This window comes from Macaca mulatta, chromosome 5 (assembly GCF_049350105.2).
Source record: "Macaca mulatta isolate MMU2019108-1 chromosome 5, T2T-MMU8v2.0, whole genome shotgun sequence".
NCBI lineage: Eukaryota > Metazoa > Chordata > Mammalia > Primates > Cercopithecidae > Macaca > Macaca mulatta.
In genome coordinates, this window is record NC_133410.1 from 38,332,997 (window position 1) to 38,360,711 (window position 27,715).

The following is a 27,715-nucleotide window of genomic DNA, read 5'->3' on the forward strand; positions in this document are numbered from 1 at the left end:
ATCTGCTCTTAGCTATACAACTGTGGGCAATTCTAGTTAAGATACCTCATGAAAGGAGCAAGAAAGCCCAAAACTGGACAGCTACAATGATTGAGGCTGTGAGCCATCTTACATAGAGCTTAATGCATTGATTTCCCCAAATTTTCAGTAGGTAATCTAAGGTCTGAAAGCAGTTTTCAGTACTGACCCTAGCTCCTTTTAAGTGTTATACATCTGTTAAGTGGATCTGTTAATATAATACTGTAAGTTAAAGTTGTCAGAAAAATATTGGTATTTTTCTCAAAAATATGTTCAAATGTATTTGATTTACATAGTAGATATGTCAGAAGATAGACTTGAAGAACAAAACTGTTTTTACATAAATACTTTAAGAATAATGTCAGCTCTGGTTCTGAAATTTTCTTTCAGATATGATCCCAAAACAGACATGTGGACTGCAGTAGCATCCATGAGCATCAGCAGAGATGCAGTGGGGGTCTGTTTACTTGGCGATAAGTTATATGCTGTTGGGGGGTATGATGGACAAGCATACCTTAATACCGTGGAGGCTTATGATCCCCAGACAAATGAGTGGACCCAGGTACGGCACTTCATGTTTCATTATTACACTGACTCTCTTTATTAAAACAATTCTTATGGTAAAACAGATCCCCTCAATCTTGTCCAATACTGAAATATATGGCATAAATATGACAATCACCTCTTGATTAAAGATGAGAAAAAGAGGCAATGTTTAATTTTATCACATAATTAAAATCCAGAATTACCTTTGAGATGTAAGTTAATACTCAGAGAAATTATAATTATCTGCTACCACTTGCATGATGAGGTGTTCTAACCTGATTAAAGCCGATAGGACTACAGGCAGGCTGTAATGATGGGAGGGGAGACTGGAAAATAAAAACAAGGATAGTAGTCAGAAAACTATGAACAACTTGCCCCTGCATGAGCAGTGATTTTTAAATACTCAACCCATTGATATTTGGGAGCAGATTAAAGTCCTGATAACCTAATGAAGATGGCAACCCTAAATTACACTAAGTAAGAAACCTGATCTGGCAATCTTACTAACAGAAAGAATTTCACCCTTGTGTATTTCTGGGAGGGTCTAGCACTTCTAAGAATGATCTTTTGAGATCTTTGCTTCCATCATCACCAGGAACAGAATCAGGAATTTGTGCTTATGACACCGAATTCAGTACTTGGTACATAAAAGACAATAAATGTTTACCTGAGCCAAGATTGTATTGTATACAAGGAGCAATGGTAAGTATTGTCAAGAAAACAAAGCTTCTGTGAAGCCCCACGGTCATGTAACCTAAGGTCTTGGGTAGGTAAGATCTACATGTGCAAGGGGAGAATGCACCACACAAGGCAGTGGGTATTTAGTGTCCCGTGGTACAGGCGCCAAGTGATACAGGAGATAAGAGAAAAAAGAAAGTGGTTATGGGGAAAGCTTTAGTGAGAAAGAAGTGGGATTTAAACTAAGCCTTAGTGAATTGATCCAATTCAAAAAGACTGGAAAGAAGAAACTGTGAGAAAATGTGAAAGAAATGTCACCAAAGCAGAATTACGTAAGACATATTGAAGTATGACTGGTTATAAGGATCTATGCTTGAGAGGAGGAGGAGTGCTTACTGGAGAGGAAGATTGGGGTCAGAATGGAGATCTGTGAGACCAAGGTGGGAGGATCACTTGAGGCCAGGAATTCCAAACCAGCATGGGTGACAAAGTGAGATGCTATCTCTACAAAAATTTGTGGGTTTTTTGTCTTGTTTTGTTTGGTTTTTCACATGGAGTCTTGCTCTTGTCGCCCAGGCTGGAGTGTAATGGCACGATCTCAGCTCACTATAACCTCCACCTCCCGTGTTCAAGTGATTCTCCTGCCTCAGCCTCCCGAGTAGCTGGGATTATAGGTGCCCACCACCACACCCGGCTAATTTTTGTATTTTTAGTAGAGACAGGGTTTTGTCATGTTGGCCAGGCTGGTCTCAAACTCCTGACCTCGTGATCCACCTGCTTCGGCCTCTCAAAGTGCTGGGATTACAGGCATGAGCCACCATGCCCAGCCCAAAAATTTTTGAAAAATTAGCAAGGTGTGGTGGCACGTACCTGTAGTCCCATCTACCTCGGGAGGCTGAGGCGGAGGATCGCATGAGCCCAGGAGTTGAGGCTGAAGTGAACCATGATCATGACACTGCACTCCAGCCTGGACAACAGAGCAAGACTCTGTCTCTTAAAAATAAATAATCATTTAATAATAATTTTTTTTAAAGAATGGGGATGTGTGAAGGCCAAGCTAAAGAGTTTGGTAACAAGAAGCCAGCAGAAACTTTCAACCAAGTGAATGATGCAGTTGGGGTCACGTAGGTTGGGTTAGGGGCAGGGGAAGTGAGGGCTGGATAAAAGGAAAAATATTTAGAGGATTGCTTCAGTTGCAAGGCTTGAAGCATTCAATGTAGATGGATTCAAGAGATATTGCCAAGTCTTGTTGGTCTTTCTTTATATACACACACTTGCTGGGTTGAATTGGGAGGTGTGGTCTCTAAAGGAAACAGAAAAGGAATGAGGAGAGAAGTTCTCAGAAGACAATGGAATAGAGCATCTAAAGGGAGGAGTAGGAGTTTCAACAGTATAAGAAAGAATGAAGATTTGTCATTTGTAAAGTTACGGGATTCTCTGAGAATCTGATAGAAGCAGAAGCCAGTACACAGTTTCAAAAGTAAACAGAAGAGGCCAGGCACACAGTGGCTCACACCTGTAATCCCAACACCTTGGGAGGCCGAGGTGGGCGGATCTTTTGAGGCCAGAGTTCAAGACCAGCCTGGCCGACATGGTGAAACCCCGTCTCTACTAAAAATACAAAAATTAGTGCCCCTGTAGTCCCAGCTGAGGCACAAGGCTGAGGCACAAGAATCAGTTGAACTCAGGAGGTGGAGGTTGCAGTGAGCCAAGATCGTGCCACTGTACTCCAGCCTGGGTGACAGAGCGAGACTCTGTCCAAAAAAAAAGTAAACAGAAGAATAGGGTGTAGGAGCTAGAGAGGCATGCAGTTTTTAAATGATGATGATAGAAAGTGAATATTTATTCAGCACATCTTACAGACCAGGCTCTGTTCTAAGCACTGTAAAGAATTTAATCTTCAACAAACCTATAAGGTTGGGTTCTGGTATTTTCCCACTGTACAGGATGAGGAATATGACACAAAGGTTAAACAGCTAACCCAAGGCCACATAGCAAATAAATGGTAGAGTTAGAATTTGAGCCAAGGATTTTTTTTTCCACAATAGAGATGACAAGAGGGTAGAGAAAGATTCTAGATATAGAAAGAAAGAAAGCAAAACTTGAAGGGCATCTTTCTGAGAAAAGGGCAGGAAACAGAACTAGGAGCAAAGACTGGGGGGCAGGCGCAGTGGCTCATGCCTGTAATCCCAGGACTTTAGGAGACCAAGGCGGGTGGGTCACCTGAGGTCAGGAGTTCAAGACCAGCTTGGCCAACATAGTGAAACCCCATCTCTACTAAAAATACAAAAATTAGCTGGGTGTGGTGATGTGCACCTGTAATCCCAGCTTCTTGGGAGGCTGAGGCAGGAGAATCGCTTGAACCTGGGAGGTGGAAGTTGCAGTAAGCCAAGATCACACCATTGCACTCCAGCCTGGGCGACAAGAGCAAAAACTCCCTCGCAAAAAAAAAAAGCAGACTGGTCACCCTCAGACTAGAAGAAAGATCTTACCCTCCAAGCTTGGGAAAAGATAAGAATTTGAGTGTAGTGTGAAGAAAAAGATAGAAAAAAAGGACTTAGATTGTGTGGGCTTTATTCTGTTTCTTAAGTGAGATCACTTGATGGAGGGAGGAAGGGATAAGATTGAGAGCTACAAGATTTCATTGGAAATTAGATGATTACCTGGTATCAGCTTCCCACTATGGCAAAAACAGTTGTGAATGACACCCAAGGAGCTCAGAAAGATAAGAATCTTTTTCTGACATGTATTTAAGCCCTAAGTCCAGTTATATATATGATTTCAGCCCTATCAGCCAGTTATTTGAGACTTGTTATTATTTATAATTAATACTTTATGCTAAATAATCCCATATCAAAATTTATCATCAGTGTCCACATAGCTATTTTTCTTGTAAGCCACCTCTATTACTATGTTAAAGCACCTAAAAATGTGAACTCATTTTCATAGTATCTGAAAAATGTAAGTTTTCCTGGGCCAGGCATGGTGGCTCACCCCTGTAATCCCAGCACTTTGGGAGGCCGAAGCGGATGGTTTGCCTGAGCTCAGGAGTTTGAGACCAGCCTGGGCAACATGGTAAAACCCTGTCTCTACTAAAATACAAAAAATTAGCCAGGTATGGTGGCGTGTGCCAATCGTCTCAGCTACTCAGGAGGCTGCGGGACGAGAATTGCTTGAACCCGGGAGGTGGAGGTTGCAGTGAGCTGAAATGGCACCATTGCACTCCAGCCTGGATGACAGAGCAAGACTCCGTCTCAAAAACAAGCCAAATAAACAAAAAAATTTTGAAGTTTTCCTTTCAGTGTTCTGACAGATGGACATTTGTATAGGCACTAAAACAAGATAACAAAGTCCTAAGCCACTACCCCCTCACTGCCAGCCTTACCTCAAAGCAAGAGGTGATTGTATTGTATTGATTGATTGTATTGATTGATTGATTGATTGTGATTGTATTGTATACAAATTCTCTAAGCTACACTTTCTAGCTGGTTGTCATGACAGTGTCAACTATTCACAGTGTAGAGACTAAATGTCTTGGGTGATTTGAGAAGAGCTACTAATTATAAACTGACATTTTGATATAAATGATTTTTGAGGTCAGTTTGATAATGCTATAAATAGATATGGTTTTAAAATAGGTTATTTGATTGTTCCAAGAGACTTACAGTGATCAAAACAACTGATTCAGATGGAGAACTGCTAAGTATTCTCTTATAACTGAAATTTGACCTGTTCTTAAAATCTACTCATTGGTCTATGGGGTCAAACTGATTAGGAAGTCATTTTGGCATTTGACAAAAATACTTTAGTATATACCCTAACATATATAAGTACAAAGCAAACCTTCCTAGTACTTTTCATTACTCACCCCCCCAATCCATGTTAACATTTTAACTCTCCTGGGTCAAATGCATAGATTCTTACTGCGTTCAGAGTAATTCTTCAAAAACTATTTTTGTTCACACTTTTATTTCCACTATAAATTACCCAGTGTCTAGAGTTCCTATTGTTTAAAAAAGAGGTGAAAGATTTAAGAATTGTTCTTTATCCATAAATTTAGATTGTATTCCTTCCTAGCAACCCTCCCCCGACTTCTCTCTCACTGTAACAGAGCTCATTCACTGAGTTTGTTTCCACTCCTAGGGGAGTTGGATGGGTAGCATTTATTATTTATTTAGTCTGCTAAAAAGTAGTAGAATGGGTTTAGACTTTTCAACCGTGCACATAGAAGGTAGTCAAAAAATGTGAGGTTACGAGTTCTTCTAGAATAAGCAGATCCCCAGGCATTCAGAGTATTTTGTGTGCTATCTCTGAGACAGCATGGCTGTTAGACCTCTCTAGATAAAACTTGATCTTTCCTCCATATTGGTCACAGTGTTACTGTAAGTGTTCAGCATTTCTTCATATCCATACTGTGCATCATTTTGGCTAAAATAGAGTGTTTCATGTAGATTAATTCTTGAGCTGTTTTTAAAAATCACCTTTAAAGAAGAGTGAATGCTACACAATCATGATATACCCAGAACAACTTAGTCTGTGAAGCTTTGCCACGGAGGGTGGTTCTTGGGAAGAGGACCAGGCCAGAAACAGCACTGATACAGCAGGGGCCAGGGCGGCAACCCTTTGCCAACAAGTACAGGCTGCTTCAATATTTCACCAACTGGTATAGTAGTGTCGACATTTTAACCTACAAATCCAATACATATCTCTTTTTCTTTTTCAGGTTGCTCCACTGTGCCTAGGAAGAGCTGGAGCTTGTGTTGTGACTGTAAAATTATAATTTAGTGCTCTGTTTTCTACATGAAGACACCGTCTTCCCTTATTAATTTAGTATAATTATTCTATCAATGGATACATTTTTAGTAAACGTGCATTGTCACAATCCTGGGCACAAAGTGCCTGATCTCAAAGTGAAGATAGTAAAACAAAGGAGGAAGCAGTGGATGGACCAGGATTAATTCCTTTCATTTCTTAGTAAATTAAAACATGGAGCTGGTGGATTGTGAACACACATTCCTGATGTAATATGTGAGGACAAATGCACTGCCCTGGAACATAACCCAGTGCTAACTGGGGGTTTCACTTAATTCAGTCAAGCACATCTTACTCACATCCAGATTTATTTTCCTACAGTGCAGACACACCAGATGAAACTTTAAAATGCTACTTTTTGTAAGCTTATCATACATGAGTTGCAGTAATTTGTTTGCTTGTTTAACCACAACCACTATTTTAATGATACACTAAAGATAACACTATTTAGTTTTTTCAGAAACATCTGCATTATATGTGTGTTGGTTGTGGATTTTGTTTCTAAAATTGGCTTAGTCCAATAAATAAAGAAAAGCATTAAGGACTTAAAGCAACAATAACCAAATAAAAACTTGATAGGATCTTTGAAGTCTATTTAAATATTCATTCCATTACATCTAGACTCACCAAGAACTACATGTTATGATGTTAAGTTGAAGTTGAAACATGATGTTTTGCATTAAATTTAAGATATGCAAATTTATGTAGAGAAAATAAATGTTATATACCCTATAATGTTCTTTCACCTAATTAGTATTTAATTATATGGATTTGTTTTATATTATAAAAGATGCTTTGATTTTGTCTTTTGATATTGACAAAATTTTTTGGATATCCTTATGTTCTCAAGTCTGTATCTGCCTCCCCTGCCTTATTTCTTATGTTTTGCCACAGTTAACCCATTGTGCTTCTTTGTAATCAAAGTTTGTGGGGGAATGGGCTTATTGAATGTCTAAAAACTAAGTTTAAAGTGTTTGTTACCCTAAGTTTTTTACATTTGTAAACTCTAATTATATATGTGAATGTTATTACTCTCAGTGAATTGTTATTGTTTGCAAAAATGCACTGGGCAGTAGCATTTTGTGATAAATCCTACAAGATATAAGTCATTGAGATGTCTAAGATGCTTTTTATTTTAACCCCAATTAGTAACCACCTTATGGAAAATAATATTTGCTAATATTGTTTATTGTGAACTAAGAATCAAAGTTTTTGTATGCATCAATGCACTTAATCCTCACAACAACCTTATGAGGTAGTTCTATTACCTTTTTATAGCTAAGGAGATTGGGGTACAGAGAAGTTAGCCCCAAGGTTATATACCGCAAGTAAGTGGCAGAGCAGGGATTCATACAAAGGCCATCTCACTCAGCAGTCTTCACTCTTACTATTCCTACCACTAGGGAGAAAAAGAAAGATTTCGGCTGGGCGCAGTGGCTAACGCCTGTAATCCCAGCACTTTGGGAGGCCGAGGCAGGTGGATCATGAAGTCAGGAGATCGAGACCGTCCTGGCCAACACGGTGAAACCCCATCTCTACTAAAAAAAAAAAGAAAAAAAAAAAAATCATGAACCCGGGAGGCGGAGCTTGTGATGAGCCGAGACCGCGCCACTGCACTCCATCCAGCCTGGGTGACAGAGCAAGACTCTGTCTCAAAAAAAAAAAAAATTTTCATTTTATGTGAGGAATTATTTATTTTAATTGTTTAAATCTCTTATGGAATTTTACAGATTTTGCTTTAGAAAAGTAGATGCAATATAATATATTTCAAGTTTTATACCTATTAGATGAATTGCATGGTATTTTAGGCAACTTAACTATAAACAAATTTATTCATAAAAACAAGCATTGTTGCCAACAATTTAGATGACCTAGATTAAAAAACACACCAATTGACAAAACAGGCTCAAAAGGAAATAAAAATTCCGAACAGCCCTATAACAAGTAAAGAGATTGAACCACTACTCAAAAATCTCCCAGCAAAGAAAGTCCAGGACTAAATGAGTTTACTGGCAAACTATGCCAAACATATGAAGAAGAATTAACACTAATCCTTCTCGAACTCTTCCAAACAATGGAATAGAAAGGAGCACCCTGTGACCCATTCTCCAAGGCCAGCATTACCTTAACACCAAAGCCAAAGACCTCACAGGGAAACTACAGACCAATATCCCTCATGAATATAGATGCAAAAAAACTTCAAAATACTAGCAGGCCAAATCTAGTAGCTTATTAAAATGATCATACAGCATGACCAAGCAAGATTTATCAAAGAAGTGCAGGGAACATGGTTCTACACACAAATGTCAATCGATGTAATATACCATATTAATAGAATGAAGGGAAAAAACAGCATAATCACCTCAGTTGATAAGAAAAAGCATCTGACAAAATCCAACACTCTTTCATGGTAAAAACACTGCAAACTAGGAAGAAAAGGGAACTTTCTTAATCTGATAAAGACATTCACAAAAACCCACAGCTAACAACATAATAGCAAAACATTGAAAATTTTTCCCCTAATATCATGAAAATTCCTGGTTTCCCCACTGCTATTCAGCATTATACTAGAAGGTCTAGCCAGAGCAATTAGGCAAGAAAAAGAAATAAAATGAATCCCAAATAGGAAGAAGTAAAACTACATTTGCAGAAAATATGGTCCTATGTACTAAAAATCCTAAAGAATCCACACAATGATTCCAGCTGATTTTAAAAATTCAGCAATGTTGCAGGTTGCAAGATCAACACCCAAAAGTCTAAGAAAAACCTGAGAGAAAATTAAAACCATTTATAATAACATGAAAAAGAATAAAATACGAATAAATTTGACCAAGAAAGTGCAAGACTTGGACACTGAAAAGTACAAAACGTTGCTGAAAGAAATTAAAGAAGACCTAAATAAATGGAAGATATCCTGTGCTGGCAGGTTGGAAGACCTAACATTGTTAAGATGGCATTACTCCCAAAATTAGTCTATAGATTTAATAAAATCCCCATTAAAATTCCAGTGACCCTTTTACAGAAACAGAAAAGCTGACCCTAAAATTTTTACAGGATTGCAAGTTACTGAAGGCACTCAAGTTTGTTCAAAACAATCTTGAACAAGAATAAAGGCGAAGGACTCGCATTTTCCAGTTTCAAAATTTACTGCAAAGCTACTTCAATCAAAACAGTGTTGTGTTGGTATAAAAATATATAAAGCAATAGAGTAGAATGGAAAGTCCGGAAATAAATTACGTCAATACACTATGGTCAATTGATTTTTTTGACAAGGGTTCCAAGACCACTCAATGAAGAAAGAACAGTGTCTTCAACTAATAGTGCTAAGACAAGTGAATATTCACATGCAAAAGAATGAAGTTGTACCCGTACTTCATGCCATATATAAAAATTAATTCAAAATAGATCAAAGACCTAAATGTAAGAGCTAAAACCATAAAACTTTGAGAAGAAAATATAGGAATAAGTCTTCATGACCTTGGATTTGGCCATGATTTCTTAGATATGGCACCAAAAGCACAAGCAACAACAGCAAAAAAAAAAAAAAAAAAAAAAAAAAAAAAAAAAATTGGGCTTCGTCAAAATTAAAAGCTTCTATATATCAAGGGACACTATGAAGAAAGTGAAAAGACAACCCACAGAATGGGAAAAAATCTTTGTAAATCTTAAATATCTGCTAAGGAACTAGTATCTAGAATATATAAGGAACTCCTATGCTCAACAAAAAGACAACCCAATTTTAAAGGGGCAAAGAACTTAAATAGACATTTCTCTAATGAAGATATACAATTGCTGACAAGCACATGGAAAGATGCTTAATGTCATCAGTCATTATGCAGATCAACACCACAGGAAGATACCACTTCACACCTATTAGAATGACGATAACTTTTAAAAAAAAAATAGACCTAGGATCTAAACCTATAGGTAAAAAATAAATAATAGAGAAAATAAGGGTTAGAGAGGATGTGGAGAAATTGAAAACCTTCATTCATTATTGGTGGGAATGTTAAATGGTGTAGCCACTGTGGAAAACAGTTTGGCAGTTCCTCAATAAGTTAAAGAATTACCATATGACCCAGCAAGTCCAGTCCTGGACATATACTGAAAAGAACTGAAACAGGTGTTCAAGCAAAAACTTTCACACAAACATGCTTCGCAGCACTAGTCACAGTAGCCAAAAAAGTGGAAACAACCCAAATGGCCATCAGCTGATGAATGAATAAACAAACTGTGGTATCTACACATGGCAAAATGGAATATTGAGCCATAAAGAGAAATGAGGTACTGATACATGCTAAAACATGGATGAGCCGTGAGCACATTTTGCCAAGTGAAAGAAGGCAGACACAAAAGGCAATGTATCACATGAGTGCATTTATATGAAATATCCAAAATAGGCAAATCCATGGAGACAGAAAGCAGATAAATGGTTGTAAGAGGCTGAGAGAAAGGAGGAGTGGGGAGTGATTGCTAAAAAGGAGTTTCCTTCTAGGGTGATGAAAACGTTCTGGAATTACTTATTGGGGATGATTGCACAACATGGTGAAGGTACTCAATGTCACTAATGGTAAATTTCACATACGCTTTACCATAATGTTTTAAAAGCTTTATTAGCTACATTATGTTATGATACTTAAATGTCATAATAATAGCATTCTGTACGCTTCACTAGGATCAAAACACTGGATTTACATACATCCGGAAGAGAATGTTTTCAATGTAATTTGCTAATAAATTAATTTCTAAAAATCTGACAGAAAGACTCTTAAATCTTAATTTCAACCTAAGAAGGGAGTGAGAAACACTGAGAGCCATGAGGGGAGAGTTAACAGGAACTCCCCTCCATCTGGTACATGGCAGGCATTCCACAAATGTTTTCTAAAAGTTGAAATAGATATCTTTTCATGAACTCTGTAATATTTGGAATTGTTAATAAGTCTTACTCAAAAACAAATATTCAATAAAATGGTATTTAATTTTACTGTGACTAGATAATAAATTCTCATGTAATTTTTTTATTTTTTAACTGGAGTAAAACAAAATCAAATGCCATGAAAAATTATAGGCTACTTACAGCATTTTCATCATTCTGAGTCTTAAAGAACTTAAGAACACACCACCTCTCCCATCACAGCCTTTGTCCTCATTCCTAAGGCATAGGAGAGTATCATGTTTATTTTGTATCTTCTCTTGGGGCTGAACAACGCGCAAGCCTCTTGAAGAAATGCCATATTGACTGATGTGGGTATTGGCATCATTGCTACACTTCACTGCCACCCTCATTTCCCTCTAGTCCTGGGTAATTATTTGGGCTAACGAGGTACAATTTAGAGAGCAAACCCAGGGAAGCTTGGGAAGCAAATCTAGTGCCCTGGATCTTTGCCCAGGCTCAAGCTGGTTCCATTTCACCATGTTTCTTTGTGGATAATAAACAATTAGGTTTAATTGAGGTATTTTCACATAGTTTTGAGGACAGCAAAAATCACCTGGTGGCCATCAAGCAGACCATCCAGAGGCAAAACTCCTTATCTGAGGAAGTCAGAAGTCATTAGACTGCCCTGTTATCTAAAGCCAGCATCTGGTACTAGGCTTTGTTACCAAAAATGTATTTAATATAAGTAATTACAACTTTTTATACATCTCCAGAATGAATGTGTGTGAAAAGTTACTGTGCAACCCTTGCTAACATCAAGGCACCAAAATGTCTACAAATGTAATCATTTACCATGGCCTGTGTAACAAATGTGGTCAAAATTACCCTTAAGGTCCATAAATACCTTGTTATTAGTCCATTTTCACACTGCTGTAAAGAACTCACACCTGCAATCCCGGCACTTTGGGAGGCTGAGGCGGGGGGATTGCTTGAGCTCAGGAGTTCGAGACCAGCCTGGGCAACATCTTGATACCCCTGTCTGTACTAAAAATACTAAAATTAGCTGGGAATAGTCCCAGCCACTTGGGAGGCTGAAGTGGGAGGATCATTTCAGCCCAGGAGACGGAGGTTGCAGTGAGCTGACATTGCACCACTGCACTCCAGCCTCGGTGACAGACACCTTGTGTCAAAATAAAAAAAAAAAAGTTCAACTTAAATGAGTACTGATTTTCAGGGAGACGTTCACCTTCAGGGAAAAAAAGGAGAAACAAAAAGGATGTAGAGTAAATCTGGGGGTTGATTGGTTGATTGGTTGATTTTGTTTTGAGACTGGAGTGTAATGGCCGGATCATAGCTCACTACGTCCACAACTTCCTGGGCTTAAGCAGCCACCCCAGCCTCAGCCTCAGCCTGTCAGCAGCTGGGACTAGAGGCATGCACCACCATGTTTGGCTAATTTTTTTTTTCTGTTTTTATTTTTTGTAGAGACAGGATCTCACATTGTTGCCCAGGCTGGTTTCAGACTCCTGGGGTCAAGCAATCTTCCCTCCTCCTCTTTCCAAAGTGCTGGGATTGTAGGCCTGAGTCACCACACTGACCTGGCGCAAATTTTGTGGAAGGAAAGAGGTCCCAGCTTAGTGGTAGCTGGAGTGATGAGGTTAGGGAGAAGCTGTCACTCAGAGCCATCTCTGCAGTGACAAGAATAACTGTGTTGTGTGAGAACTTCAGAGAAGAAAAATGTTGGGTAATAAGTTTGGCAAAAGCTGACCTACTTACTTCTGATTCCGTATCAGAAACTCAGTAGCAAAGCAGCAGAGAAGGACTGGGAGAGTGAGTTAATCCAATAGAGAATCCCTTTACCTCAGAAACTTTCTGATCTAACGCATTGAGCAAAACAGTAGGGAGACTGAGATCCTATACAGTAATAGATGATAAAACAAAGGAGGGGAGAGAATGGTAGTTCCTTAAGGCCACATACGGGGGTATATTGAAGCACTTACCTTTTTATCTATTGTTACACCTTCACATAATTCACTTCCACTAATTATTCATTGAATATAAATAGGAAATATATGTGGTCTTTGAGGTAAACCATCTCCAAGGTATTGGAGTGTGCATTTATAGTATCACAGATTCTGAAACACAGAACAGAAAGAATCCTTGCGGCTTCCTTGTTCACATGTTGGTGGGGGTGGCCTAGGAGAGTGGACTAGGGTGGAAAACCTGGGCACGGAAGAGGGAAAGCCGGGATACCTTCAGAAAGTAGTGAGCGGCCCAGGCTGACTGCAGCATGGAACATGTGCAGAGGGATGGAGGGAACTGTCCGCCAATTTACTGTTTTTAAAATTAATTTTATCGTTAAAGTTTGTAATTCATTGTTTCAAATTTAAAATGCCAGCCATTCAGTGCTGGGATAAAGACTGCTAGCAGAATAAATAAAATAATAATAAAACTAATTTTTAAAATGCCAGTCATGCCTTCTGTCTGTACCTGACTAATATTATGGATGCTAGATGCAGTGGCTCACGCCTGTAATCCCAGCACTTTGGGAGGCCACGGCAGGAGGATCACTTGAGGCCAGGAGTTCGAGACCAGCCTGGAAACACAGGGAGACCCCCATCTCTACAAATAATTTTTTAAAAATTAGCCAGGCGTGATGGTGTGCACCTGTGGTCCCAGCTACTCAGGAGGCAGAGACAGGAGGACTGCCTGAGCCTGAGAAGTCAAGGCTGCAGTGAGCTGTGATCAGCCTGGGTGACACGAGTGAGACCTTGCCTCAAAAAATAAAAAGTAAAATAAAATATATGGAGACATAGCAGCTGGTCATAAAACTGCAAGAGATGCAATCAGCAAGCAGGCCCCCACTCAGTCTACCTGCTCCTCCCTCCCGACCTTGTTTAAGTAGCCATACGGACTGCTTCCAGCTAAAATACATTAATACATTAACTAAGCAGTCTATTTTCTCTTCTCCCAGCAATATTACAACATATTTTCTTTAAAAAAAAAATACAACTTTTTTTTTTTTTTTGAGACGGAGTCTCGCACTGTCGTCCAGGCTGGAGTGCAATGGCGCGATCTGGGCTCACTGCAAGCTCCGCCTTCTGGGTTCAAGTGATTCTCCTGCCTCAGCCTCCTGAGTAGCTGGGATTACAGGTATGCGCCACTACATCCGGCTAATTTTTTTGCATTTTCAGTAAAGACAGGGTTTCACCATTGTTGGTCAGGCTGGTCTCAAACTCCTGACCTTGTGATCTGCCCGCCTTGGCCTCCCAAAGTGCTGGGATTACAGGTGTAAGCCACTGTGCCTGGCCTCAATTTTTATTTTAGAGTTAGGGGGATACAAGTGTAGGTTTATTACATGGGTATATTGTGTGATGCTGAGGTTTGGGGTACGGATGATCCTGTCACTTAGGGGGTGAGTACAGTACCCAATAGGTAGTTTTTCACCCCACAGCCCCTACCTACCTCCCTTCCCTCTCTGGGAGTCCCCAGTGTCTATTGTTCCATCTTTATGTCCTTTATAACAGATTTTCAAATGCTACTGATATTTTACTCAATATTTGGGTTGTGGAGGAATTTTATAATTTATTTACATTACATAAATCCAATGATAAGAAAGTAATTGAAAGAAGAGACCACGAGGTGAAAGACTGAGGAATGTGGGCCTGAACTCCACATGTCAGGGTCACCCTAAGAAAGTCTCTAAGAGTCTCTGAGAAAGTTTTCTCTGGGTCTGAAAACAATTAGGGAATATCTTAGCTGTGGAGGCACTGAAGTGAAATTGAGTTAAAAATTCAAGTTTTATTAAATTGCTTTAGACTTGTTCATTTGATTATTTTAACATAGGGAGGATGAGTCAGCTTGATTATATGACACTGTGCTAAGCATTTCATATGTATGTTAACTCATTTAATTTTTACAACAGCTGTATGAAGTAGATATGACTATTCCCAGTTAATGATAGGGAAACTAGCTAGTAAATGTCAGAGTCAAATTTCAAAACCAACCAGATCTGTATGACCTTAGAGCCTTTTAAAAACTCTTTGCAAGATTGCTACATGGAGGTGAGTTTAAGCTGTCTACATTACACAGGATGATACATACTTAATGCCAAGATACGTCCTCACCACATCTGTGTTACATTTTAAGTTTTTACTTTTAGTGAGTAGAAACAGGCTATATAATTCTGCCTATTGTGTGCATGAATGGATACACACACAGATAGCTTTCATAAGTGCCTTTCTATTTTCTTTTTAAATATGTTCTGTGAAAGGACAAAAGAAGGGCATTTTAGAAAGCATGGCATAGTTAATGACTTGGGTGCAGAGGGCTGTTGCTGTCAATAGAGCAGAGAGCAGGGATGCTGAGTTGAGCAGTCATGAATGGAAATGAGAGGATGAGCCATTAGCAGGAAGTCATAAACCCATTATTAGAAGTTTCATGTCATTGAAGGCAGCCAAATGCTTCGCAATTCTAAGGACTATGCATGGCCACCTAAGGAGGATGCGTCTGCTGCTGTGATGTATCAGACAGGGTCCGGTCGGGAGACAGAAACCACATGGTCATCTGAACAGGGAAGATTTTAAATAAATAATCATGCCCCATAACAGAGGATTGGACTCAGAAAGGATTGGCTAGTTATCAGGATCTGAGATTTGCTTTTGCCCTACTGGAGCTAATAAGCTGACCTGTTATGGTTTCATGGATGCTGGCAGAAGACATCCAGGGGTTGAAGTAAAAGGATTTTATTACTGAAGGCACAGAAAGCAGTAGGAATATCGTGTTGGGTTCACTTCCCTGTGCCCTTCAATTTCCCCAGGAACAAGACAGAGGATTCCAGGTGGGAATCCACGGAGCTTGGGAACTTCATTGCTTTTATAGTAAGTGGTAGGCTCTCCTGCTGTTTGTCCTCGAGATTTCTCGCTGCAAACACAACTCTGAGAAATGGCCCAGGTAAACAGTAGTGGGCGGGGACGCTCAGAACCGGCAGCAGATTGCTTCTCCCCTTCCTTCTGCAATGTCTCCAGCACCCTCTACCGACAAAATTTAGCACCGCGCAGGCTGGGGAAGGAGAAAAGGGCTCGTGTCCACTGAACCCAGGAGGTAGAGGTGGCAGTGAGCAGAGATCATGTCATTGCACTCCAGCCTGGGTGACAGAGAAAGACTTAGTAAAAAAATATATATATATATATTTTTATATATATATATATATAAATTATATATATATATTTATATATATATAAAATTAAGGAAGGGAAACGATTTTTTTAAATAAACTTTAAATTACTTAAATACTATCTATGTTTTGAGTAGATTTTTTTTCATGTCTTTTAGCTACCTTAGCTCTGAGAACATAGTGGCGATCACACACACACATACACACACACGCACACACACACACATGCACACACACACACATGTTAGAATGAATTGAATCACTGTCCCTTTTCTTCCCTGTTTTTGGACCATATCATAATTCAGCGGTGTCTGGTTCTGCTGATAAACATATATGCCAGTTTGTTTTTTGAGACGGAATTTTGCTCTTGTAGCCCAGGCTGGAGTGCAATGGCGTGATCTCGGCTCACTGTAACCTCCGCCCCCAAGGTTCAAGCGATTCTCCTGCCTCAGCCTCCCAAGTAGCTGGGATTACAGGCGCCCACCACCACGTACAGCTAATTTTTGTATTTTTAGTAGAGACAGGGTTTCACCACCTTGGCCAGGCTGGTCTTGAACTCCTGACCTCAGGTGATCTGCCTTCCTCGGCCTCCTAAAGTGCTGAGATTACAGGCGTGAGCCACCATACCCAGCCCCTTCCTTCATAATTCAATTGTAAAGCTATTAGGTAGATTATAGGAAGGATGGCATTCACAGTGGTGTCGAGAAGACTCACAGTGACCCAATGTGGGATACTGGAGTACAAGTGGGGTGAGGAGCGTGGGCTACAGGGGGGTGGCCTGGCACAGGGTCTCAGACCCCCATCAGAGTAAGGACAGCATCCACACAGCACGGCAGCCTGGCCCGGACTGTCAGAGCCTGAGCAGGATGAGGGAGATATCCACACCTGAGAACAGCCCAGCACCTGGGGGATTAGAGCCTGGGCATGATGGGGAAGGTGCCTGTCCAGGGGATAGCCTGCGGTGGCGAGTGAGCCAGGGTCCAGGAGAGAGAGGACAGCACCCCTGTGCATGGTGTGGGCTTTCAGAGCCCAAGCGGTGCGAGGAGGCCATCCGTGAGGGAGAACAGCCTGGAAAGGGGAGTGAGAGCCCAAGCAGGAAAACATGGGCCTGTGGGCCGGGGTGGGTGTGGCAGCAGAAATTGGAGGTTGTTTCCATAGAAGATTGATCAAACTAGTAATTACCTTAAGGAAAATGAAAGCCAAGGTTTTCACTGTTGGAGAAGGAAGTGACAAATACAGAAGAGGAAAAAACAAGGATGATCCCTATGGCATTGAATTGGAATTCGGCATATTGTTGTAAACTCGTGGTTTTCAAGAGAGAGACAGATAATAGATAAATACACATGCAAATGTGTGTGTGTGTGTGTGTGTGTGTGTAGAAAGATAGGTATATAGACCAACAGATATTCCCTAACTCTGAACTGAGCCAGCCTGAGAATAGCAATAAATACACCTTATGTCCAGGTCTTAGCTTCTAAATGCCACTTTTTACCAAAAAAAAAAAAAAAAAATCTTCACTTTGGGAGGCCAAAGTGGGGAGGATCACTTGAGCCCAGGAATTTGAGAGCATCCTGGGCAATATAGTGAGTCCCTGTCTCTACAAAAAAATAAATAAAAAATTATGTGGGCATGGTGGTGCACCCCTGCAGTCCCAGCTACTTGGGAGGCTGAGGTGGGAGGATTGAGCCCAGGTGGTCAAGGCTGCAGTGAGCCATGATCATGTTGCTGCACTCCAGCCTGGGTGATGGAATGAGACCCTGTCTCAAACAAAAACAAACAAACAAAGAATAAAACATCTTGGAGAAATGGCTGATTCCAGAGCTGAGGCATCGAAAATACAAGGTGAACTGGGAACATCTTACCATCTAACCAAAAAACAAGGTTATGCACAAAGACTGATGAAGATTTGTGAAAGACATTGTGGCCCAGTTGGATGGGCTTCCACTGGCCAAACAGGAGACAATTTAAGCATAAAAATAAATAAGATCTAATATCCAGCATCTATATGGAACTTAAGCAAATTTACAAGAAAAAAACAACTCCATTAAAAAGTGGGCAAAGGACAAGAACAGACACTTTTCAAAAGAAGACATACATGCAGCCAAGAATCACATGAAAAAAAAAAAACTCAGCATCACTGATCATTACAGAAAAGCAAATCAAAACCACAATGAGATACCATCTCACCAAGAATAACAGATGCTGGCAAGGTTGTGGAGAAAAAGGAACACTTACACACTGTTGGTGGGAGTGTAAATTACTTCAACCATTGTGGAAGACGGTGAGAGACCTAAAGACAGAAATACCATTCAACCCAGCAATCCCATTACTGGGTATATACTCGAAGGAATAGAAATCATTCTGTTATAAAGACACACGCACGTGTATGTTCATCACAGCACTATTCACAATAGCAAAGACATGAAATCACCCTAAATGCCCATCAATGATAGACTGAATAAAGAAAATGTAGTACATGCACACCATGGAATACTATACAGCCATAAAAAAGAATGAGATCATGTCCTTTGCAGGGACATGGGTAGAGCTGGTGGTCATTATTCTCAGCAAACCAGCACAGGAACAGAAAAACAAATACTGCATGTTCTCACTTATAAGTAGGAGCTAAATGATGAGAACTCATGGACACATAGAAGGGAACAACACACACTGGGGCCTAATGGAGGGTAGAGGGTGGGAGGAGGGAGAGGATCAGGGAAAATAACCAATGGGTACCAGGCTTAATACCTGGGTGATGAATTAATACATACAAGAAACCTCCATGACACAAGTTTACCTATATCACAAACCCGCACATGTACCCCTGAACTTAAAATAAGTTTAAAAAATTAAAGTAAAAAATGAGTCATGAACTATAACCATTTGAATAAAATAGGAACACACACATATATATAAATAAAATAAATACATAGATTGGAAGTTTGATGAGGAACAAGATGTTTACATCGTTTTAAAGTAGCTCCCCCCGAATATTTACTTTTTTCAAAGGTCAGAGAGTAACTTTCAGTTGAGAAGCCTTGCAGACATCACCTTAATTAAGTGATCAAACTGTACACATCGGCCGGCACGGTGGCTCACGCCTATAATCCCAGCACTTTGGGAGGCCGAGGCAGGTGGATCACCTGAGGTCAGGAGTTCGAGACCAGCCTGCCCAACATGGTGAAACCCCCTCTCTACTAAAAATACAAAAATTAGCCAAGCATGGTGGCAGGTGCCTGTAATCCCAGCTACTTGGGAGGCTGAGGCAGGAGAATCACTTGTTTGGTTGCAGTGAGCTGAGATCATGCGACTGCACTCCAGCCTGGGCAATAAGAGTGAAACTCCATCTTAAAAAAAAAAAAAAAAGTTCATCATCAATAATGGGGCAAATGAAAATCTTGCCTAAACTATGGAGACAGTAAAAAGATCGGTGGACACTAGAGGTTAGGGGAGAGGGAAGGATGAACAGACAGAGCATAGGGCTTTTTCAGGGCAGTGAAACTATTCTGTACGACACTATAATTATGGGTACATGTCATTATGCATTTGTCCAAACTCGTAGAATGCATCACACCAAGACTGGACCCTAATGTAAACTGTGGACTTTAGGTGATGATATGTCAATGTGGGCCTCAATTGTAATGAATGTAGCACTCTGGTGGGGGATGTTGACAATGGGGAAGGCTATGCATGTGTAAGGCAGCGGATATATGTGAACCCTGTACCTTCTGCTCAATTTTGCTGTGAACCTAAAAAACACAATCTATTTCTTTAAAAAATCTTACCCCACGTGATAGGATGCAATGAGAACACAGTATCACTTCCGTGACGTTCCTGCCAAAGATGCATAATCTGGATCTAATCATAATAAAACATCAGACAAACTAAAATGGCGGGTTATCCTACAGAATAGCTAGCTTGGAACTTTCAAATGTGCTAGGGGATGAGATTTGAGGAAAGACTAACTGTACTGGATTGAAGAAAAAAGAGACACGAGGCCGGGCGTGGTGGCTCACACCTGCAATCCCAGCATTTTGGGAGGACGAAGCAGGTGGATCACTTGAGCTCAGGAGTTCGAGACCAGCCTGGCCAACACGGCAAAACTCCATCTCTAAAAAATATACAAAAATTAGCAAGGTGTGGTGGTACATGCCTGTATTCCCAGCTACTTAGGGGGGCTGAGGCAGGAGGATTGCTTGAACCCAGGAGGTCGAGGCTGCAATGAGCCAAGATCACCCCACTGAACTCCAGCCTCAGTGACAAAGTGAGACCTTGTCTCAAACAAAACAAAACAAAAAAGAAGCATGACAGCTAAAAGCAGTGCAAAATCCTGGATTGAATCCTTTTGCTATAAAGGACATTATTGAAACAACTGTCAACTTGAATGGCTCTGTGAATTAGACGATAGTAATGTATCAGTGTTTACTGCCTAACTTTTATGATTGTATTGTGGTTTTATAGATGAGTGTCTTTGTAGGAAATACAAACTATTCCAGGGTGATGGACCAGCATGCTGGCAACTTATTCTCAAACAGTTCAGGGGTAAAGGTTTATTTAAACTATACTCTCAGTTTTTCTGTAATTTTCTGATTGGTTCAAATTTTGGTTAAATAGTAAAAAAACAAAAATAGGCCCATTTTCAGCTTGATACATGTTCTCCACGTCCTAGGCTTCCTCCTTCCAGCTTCCACACAGCAAATATTTTTGTCTTCCTCAGATGCATAAGAAACATTAGTAGAGTTGAAAATAATCTACAAATAACTGATTATTGAAAACTGTACATCCGATATCAGAACTGCCAGTGAAGGTTCTCTGCACATTACCTCATCAACTCTTTCACCCCAGGAGTATGGGATGAATTTTATGAAAATGATCCATATTTGTGACATTGCAAATGAAGCAGATAAAATTCTATTTTCCATTTGTTCCTTTTGGGGAATTCTTAGAAGTAAATTGATACCCTTCCCTGTGGAAGAGATAAGAGAAAGTGAATGAAGGTTTGAAAAGAAGCACCGAGACCTTCAAAATTATCATTTTTATGAGTTTAAGGTGATGTTTACATTAAAATAGCTTGCCAGTGATAAGCCAATGAAGGGAAAAGCTTACTTTTCAGTCAGTTATGATTTCCAGGGCAGAGGAAAAGTAACAAGGAGACAGGGTCAAAGGAAGTGAGAAGATGAACAGAACTTTTAAAGTTTAAACTTAAAGAATAAAAACACAAGATAACCAGAAACAGGTTCACTTATGCTGAATACTCTATTTCCCAAACTTATCTTCTACCTGTCTCATTAATGTCTGTATTTCTGAGCTGTATTAAACATTCCACCTCCTTCATTCCCGCCTTCATTATTTTTTAGTCTTAAGAGAGGGTTGAAGGTGGTGTGGTGGCTCACACTTATAATCCCAGCAATTTGAGAGGCTGAGGCAGGAGGACACTTGAGCCCAGGAGTTCCAGTCTGGGCAACATAGCAAGACACTGTATCTATTTTTAAAAAAGAAAGAAAAAAGAAAAAGAGGGTGTTGAGGCTAGCAGTAGCCACAGTTCGACTATATGAAGGTGGGGTTGTGCTACTGAATCATGAGAGAACATGAGCAACTCATTTAGAATTTAGTGGGCAAAAAGAGACAATTATATTTTCTTCTTAGTCTTTCTTTGAAAATATTATTTTCATGATTCTTTTAACCAAAGTACCCCATGAACAATTATTTTTATCTCTGAGCCATTATCACTCACAACCAACCCCACCATTCTGCTATATTTAGCATGCCGTGAAATCACAAACTACACAGGATCAGCTGCTTTTTGACATCTGAATCATGACAGAGAAATTAGAAAAATTAAATGTCTGAGTTCCAAATAAAATTTAAAATACAGTATATTAAAACTCAATATTTTAAGAAAATAATTGTATTTCCCTTTTCTTTTAAAAATTGATTTATTTATGCATAAATTAGCTGGGCATGGGGGCAGGCGCCTGTAATCCTAGCTACTCCGGAGGCTGAGGCACAAGAATCGCTTGAACCCGGGAGGCGGAGGTTGCAGTGAGCTGAGATTGTGCCATTGCACTCCAGCTGAGCGACAAGAGCAAAACTCCGTCTCAAAAAAAAAAAAAAAAAGATTTATTTAGAGAAAAGTGGGAGGCTTCTTCGGCAAGGTTAGTATTTCTGAAAGAGAGTACTTTCTCTCTTAAAAGACTGCATCCACTCTGGAGAAGCACCCAGCTGTTCCTTTTGAAACTAAGCATGGACTCATCCTATGATCCAGCAAGGGCACTGCTGGTGTTACTCATGGTGCCCCAGAGGAAACGAAGACTGACTCCCAGCAGCTTCATTCATAACAGTCCAACACTGGGAGCTACCCAAGTGTCCTGCAATGGTGAATGGTTAAAGAACCTATGGGACATCCATACCATTGAATACGATCCAGTCATAAAATGGAACAAACCCTTCACACAAGCAACAACTTGGAGGAACCTCAAGGAAATTATGCTGAGTGAAAAAAAAAAAAAAAAAAAAGCCAGTCCCAAAAGGGTACATACAACATGGTTCTATTTTTGTAACATCCAAATAATAACCTAATTATAGAGATGAAGAACAGATTAGGAACTGTCAGAGGTTAGAGATATGGGGAGAGGATGAATGTGGCTGTAGAGGAATAGCTCTAGGGAGTCTTGTGATGGTAGTATAGTCTCTTGATTGTGGTTGTGGTTATGCAAGGCTATGGATGTGGCAAAATCGTATAAAGTTACACACACACACACACGTGCATATGTAACTGGTGAAATCTGATTAAACTGTATGTTTTGGACCAGTGTCAATTTCTTGGTTTTGATATTATATTACAGTTGTGTAAGATGTTTATATTTAGGAGGCTGAGAAAAAGGTACGTGAGAATTTCCTGGACATTTCTTTGCAACCTCCTATAAATCTATCATTATTTCAAAAGAAAAATTAAAAAAAGCCCATGTACACACATTAAATCTTTGTATTTAAGGTGACTTTTTTGAAGATACAAAGACGAGCAGTGGAGCAGGGGAGGGAATTGCTAGCTGTTTGGTATGGCCATAGCAATATGGCAGCATTTCCTATGAACAGCATATTTTTAATATCTTAACCAGGAAGATAAAAATGTGTTCTGTATTCAGGGATAGTCACAGGGTTTCAAAGACCTGATGTAACCAGAGTGTGTTAAGGCCTCAGCTCTGTGTTATACCTGCCAACCTTCTAAGGGTATGGGTATCACATAGAAGAAGTCTAAGGACAGCTTTCAGGGTCTTTGATTATTCCTCCTCTGTAAGTCTGATCCTGAGTGTTTATTAAAGAATGTTTCAGTAAATCAGTTACATTACTTGCCCATCATTTTCACTCCTCCAGAAGATTATTTCTCAAACAATAACAAGTTTTTTCTAGGTTCCAAATATATCCATTGTTTGGCATTTTTAAATACCACTAGAGTATTCTTATATCTTTTTATTAAGAAAAATTCAGATTTCTGGTATGTTTTCAAAACCTGAAGTCTCTAGCTACTTGTGACATTTTCACATCTCTTATGCTGATTTTTCCTATTCTCTTATTTCCCTAATTTTTAAAAAACTTTTTTATTTCACTAGCTTTAGGGGTACAAATGGTTATTGGTTCCATGGATGAAGAGTGGTAAAGTCTGGGCTTTTAGTGTACCAGTCATCCCAATAGTGTACATTGTACCCAACAGGTAGTTTTTCACCCCTCATCCCCCTTTCACCCTCCCCCTTTCTTATTTACAGAGTCTCGCTCTGTCACCCAGGCTGGAGTGCTGTGGCGTGATCCTGGCTCACTGCAACCTCCATCTACTAGGTTCAAGCGATTCTCCTGCCTCAGCCTCCCGAGTAGCTGAGATTACAGGTGCATGCCACCATGCCCAGCTAAATTTTTTTGTATTTTTAGTAGAGATGGGATTTCACCATGTTGGCCAGGCTGGTTTTGAACTCCTGATCTCAAGGGATCCACTCAAAATGTTAGGATTACAAGCATGAGCCACTGCGCCCAGCCCATCCTCCCCCTTTCTGAGTCTCCAGTGTCCTTTATACCACTCTGTATACTTTTGCATACCCATAGCTTAGTTCCCACTTGTGAAAACATGTGGTATTTGGTTTTTTGTTCCTGTGTTACTTCACTTCAGATAATGGCCTCCAGTTCCATCCAAACTGCTGAAAATACATTTGGTTCTTGTTCATGGCTGAGTAGTATTCCATGGTATATATACGTCACTTTTTTAAAAATAGAGACAGGGTTTCACTTTGTTGCCCAGGTTGGTCTCAAACTTCTGGCTTCAAGGGATCCTTCTGCCTCAGCCTCCCAAAGTGCTGGATTACAGGCATGAGCCACTATGCTTGACCTGTATACACCACACTTTCCTTCATCCACACGCTGATGGTCACCTAGGTTGATTCCATATCCGCAATTGTGAATTGTGCTGCAATACATATACGTGCGCAGGTATCTTTTTGATATAATAATTTCCTTTCCTCCTTTTGGCATGCTTCTCCTCTGTCCTTTTGGGGAAGGTAGTATCTTCAATTTTTTATTTATTTATTTTTAAGACAGAGTCTCACTCTGTCGCCTCAGAGACATGACCAGAAGTTTTGAAACCAAGGGCATGAATTTTTGAGACAAGGGATACCCTTTGGTCCATGAGAGCTCCCCAATGAAGACCTAAACACAGAGTTTTAAAGAAATTCAGATTTCCAGATAACAGTATCTTCTTAGATGTATTCAGAATGTGGGCAAGTCACAGCTTCTTCCTAAGGCTATTTATGAGACAAATGAAAAGCCTGGATCACAGAATTAAGTCAATTCAACTGGTGTTTTATGACAAGCTTTAATCTGATTTCCCAAAAAGCTAGTTTTGTTTGTTTTGTTTTTGTATTTGTTTTTTTGTTTGTTTGTTTTGAGATGGAGTCTTGCTCTGTCACCCAGGCTAGAGTGCAGTGGCATGATCTCAGCTCACTGCAACCTCTGCCTCCCTGGTTCAAGCAATCCTCCACCTCAGCCTCCCAAGTGGCTGGGATTACAGGCGCCCACCACCATGCCCTGCTAATTTTTTTTGTATTTTTAGTAGAGACAGGGTTTCACCATCTTGGCCAGACTGGTCTCGAACTCCTGACCTCATGATCCACCCGCCTCGGCCTCCCAAAGTGCTGGGATTACAGGTGGGAGCCACCGTGCCTGGCTGAAAAGCTAGTTTTCTTTAATCAAGAAAATCACATTAAAAGTAAAGATTTAATGTTTGTAGATGATAGGGTTTTTTTTAATTGAGGCAAAATTCACATCTCATAAAATTAACCATTTTAAAGTGAACAATTCAGTAGCATCTATTACATTCATATTGTTGTGCAACCACTACATCTAGTTCCAAAAGATTTTCACCGTCCCAAAAGAAATACCCATACCCATTTAGCAGTTACTCCCCATTCTTCCCTCTTCTCAGCCCCCGGGACCACCAATATGGTTTCTATTTATAGAAATCTACCTATTCTGAATATTTCATATAAATGGAATCATACAGCGGGACCCTTTGTGTCAGGCTTTTTTCATTTAGCATGTTTTCAAGATTCATCTATGATGTAGCATGAATCATTACTTCATTTCTTCTTGTGGCTGAACAATATTCCATTGTATATACCACAGTGTGTTATTCAAGGACATTTGGATGGTTTCCTCCTTTTAGTTATTGTGAATAGTGCTGCTATGAACATACATGTACAAGTATTTGTTTAAGCATCTGTTTTCAATGCTTTGAAGGTATATCACCTATGAATGGAATTGATAGGTTATATGGTAATTTTATGGTGGTTAATTTTTTGAGAAACTGCCAAACCAGTTTCCACAGCAACAGAGCCATTTTACATTCCTGTGCATTGAATTTTAAAAAAAGAAGCTATGAATCTTCAGAAATGAAGTAGGCTTTCCATCTGCTTCCTTGGATTTGGCATACTCTAGAATAAATTGGTGGTTCTCAACTCTGGCTCGACAACATAGGGAGCTCAAAAAGAAGAAGGTAACAGGCTCCATCTCTAGAAATTCTGTTTATTTCTAATAAATCTGGGTTGAGACCATGCCACTCCAAGTAACCCTGAAGTAATTCTAATGGCTGCCAGGATCGAGAACTACTACTCTACATGAACTCAGGGGAAGTAGTGCAAGAATGTTTTCCCCACAGAATAAGAATCATTAAATTGTCATGGAAACAGAACTCATTTCCATTTCTTAATTCCCTTGGCTGTTTGATTCATAGCCGTGTATCTGCACCTAGAATCATTCTTGGCACAGAATTGAACAAAAATATTGGCTTAGTGTTGAATATCCAGCTTTATTTTAAGCTTAAATGGATCATATAAAACAGCAATTAATAATTTTAAATGACATCAGCATTTTTAGCTACCAATAGTTAGAAAACCAGAAGGAAACCTGAAATTCTCTGGTTAGATATTATTTTTAAATACACTATCTTTCTCTAGTTATTAATTATGTTTTTTAGACTTTCTATGTAATATTGGTAGAAAATGATTTATTTCCTCAAAAAAACTTTATTTTATTTTTTATTTATTTATTTATTTTTTATTTTTTTTGAGATGGAGTCTCACTCTGTTGCCCAGGCTGGAGTGTAGTGGTGCAACCTCGGCTCACTGTAGCCTCCACCTCCCAGGTTCAAGCGATTCTCCTGCCTCAGCCTCCCAAGTAGCTGGGATTACAGGCATGCACCACCACACCTGGCTAATTTTGGATTTTTAGTAGACATGAGTTTTCACCATGTTGGCCAAGCTGGTCTTGAACTCCTGACCTCAAGTGATCTGCCCACCTTGGCCTCCCAAAGTGCTGGGATTACAGGCATGAGCCACCGTGCCCAGCCTAAAATAGCCTTTATTTTAAAGTCTGTAAGGCTAAATGATAAATTGGAAGCAAAAATATAAGATGACCAAACAATCTTGACATTTTCTAGAATTGTAGTATGCAATAAAAAACCCTATATTTATATTTATTTATTTTTATAATGTGAATTCTATCTAAATTTCCCAGTTCTGTACTTAGTATTAAATGTTATTTTTCTCCATCCCCAATCTCACAGCTATCCCCCTTTCCCTTACCTTGGAAACTCTTCCTCCTCCACTTCAATCCCTGTGAATACATTTTTCTGATTTGCAGCAAACCATGCTATTAATTTTTTCAGTATCTTTCTGTTGAGTTTCACATAATCTTTACCAGTTTTTATAACAGATTCTGACAAATATTACTTTTTATAATGCCATCCTTTCCCAAATAAATTAGAGGTTTCTGAAAATTACTATAACAGGTATTTATTCATACTTAAATAATCAATTTTAAATAGCATAGCTATTAAAAGCTCTGTGCTCTTTAGAATTACCCTTCCTGCCCCACCCCCCTCCACACACACACACACACACACACACACACACACACGTTGTATAATGGCTTCACTAACTCTTCAATGAATATCTCCCAAACAAGTGGATGCCAGATTCCTTCCCAGAGGCCAGGTTGCATCATGTTCCTAGTTCTTACATTTTAGAATAGGAAGCTGAATTTCCCTTTTTTTCCAGAAATTATATTTA

General features: G+C 39.6%; 1 protein-coding gene and 1 long non-coding RNA gene across 11 annotated transcripts in view; one reads left to right on the forward strand and one right to left on the reverse strand.

Moving 5' to 3' along the window:
• Window positions 1–7,163, forward strand: part of KLHL5 (kelch like family member 5) — a 77,534-nt gene extending 70,371 nt beyond the window's left edge. For 4 of the 8 annotated variants that reach the window (XM_028848395.2, XM_078003238.1, XM_078003236.1 and 1 more), the window contains 2 exons: window positions 409–580; window positions 5,966–7,163. In XM_028848395.2, coding sequence (XP_028704228.2) covers window positions 409–580; window positions 5,966–6,022 — 229 coding nt within the window. In that variant the 3' untranslated portion in view covers window positions 6,023–7,163. Of the gene's footprint in view, window positions 1–408; window positions 581–1,159; window positions 1,290–5,965 lie in introns of those variants that run through there. The other 4 variants (XR_001444743.3, XR_013417819.1, XR_013417818.1 and 1 more) reach the window with 2 other exon arrangements.
• LOC114678280 (uncharacterized) overlaps window positions 1–27,715 on the reverse strand; it is a 63,075-nt gene that overhangs the window by 3,122 nt on the left and 32,238 nt on the right. Inside the window, exon 4 of one of the 3 annotated variants that reach the window (XR_013417820.1) lies at window positions 768–890. The exons of 1 other annotated variant lie outside the window; for it this stretch is intronic. This is a non-coding gene — a long non-coding RNA (uncharacterized LOC114678280). Of the gene's footprint in view, window positions 1–767; window positions 891–11,131; window positions 11,207–27,715 lie in introns of all 3 variants that reach the window. One more of the 3 variants, XR_013417823.1, reaches the window with a different exon arrangement.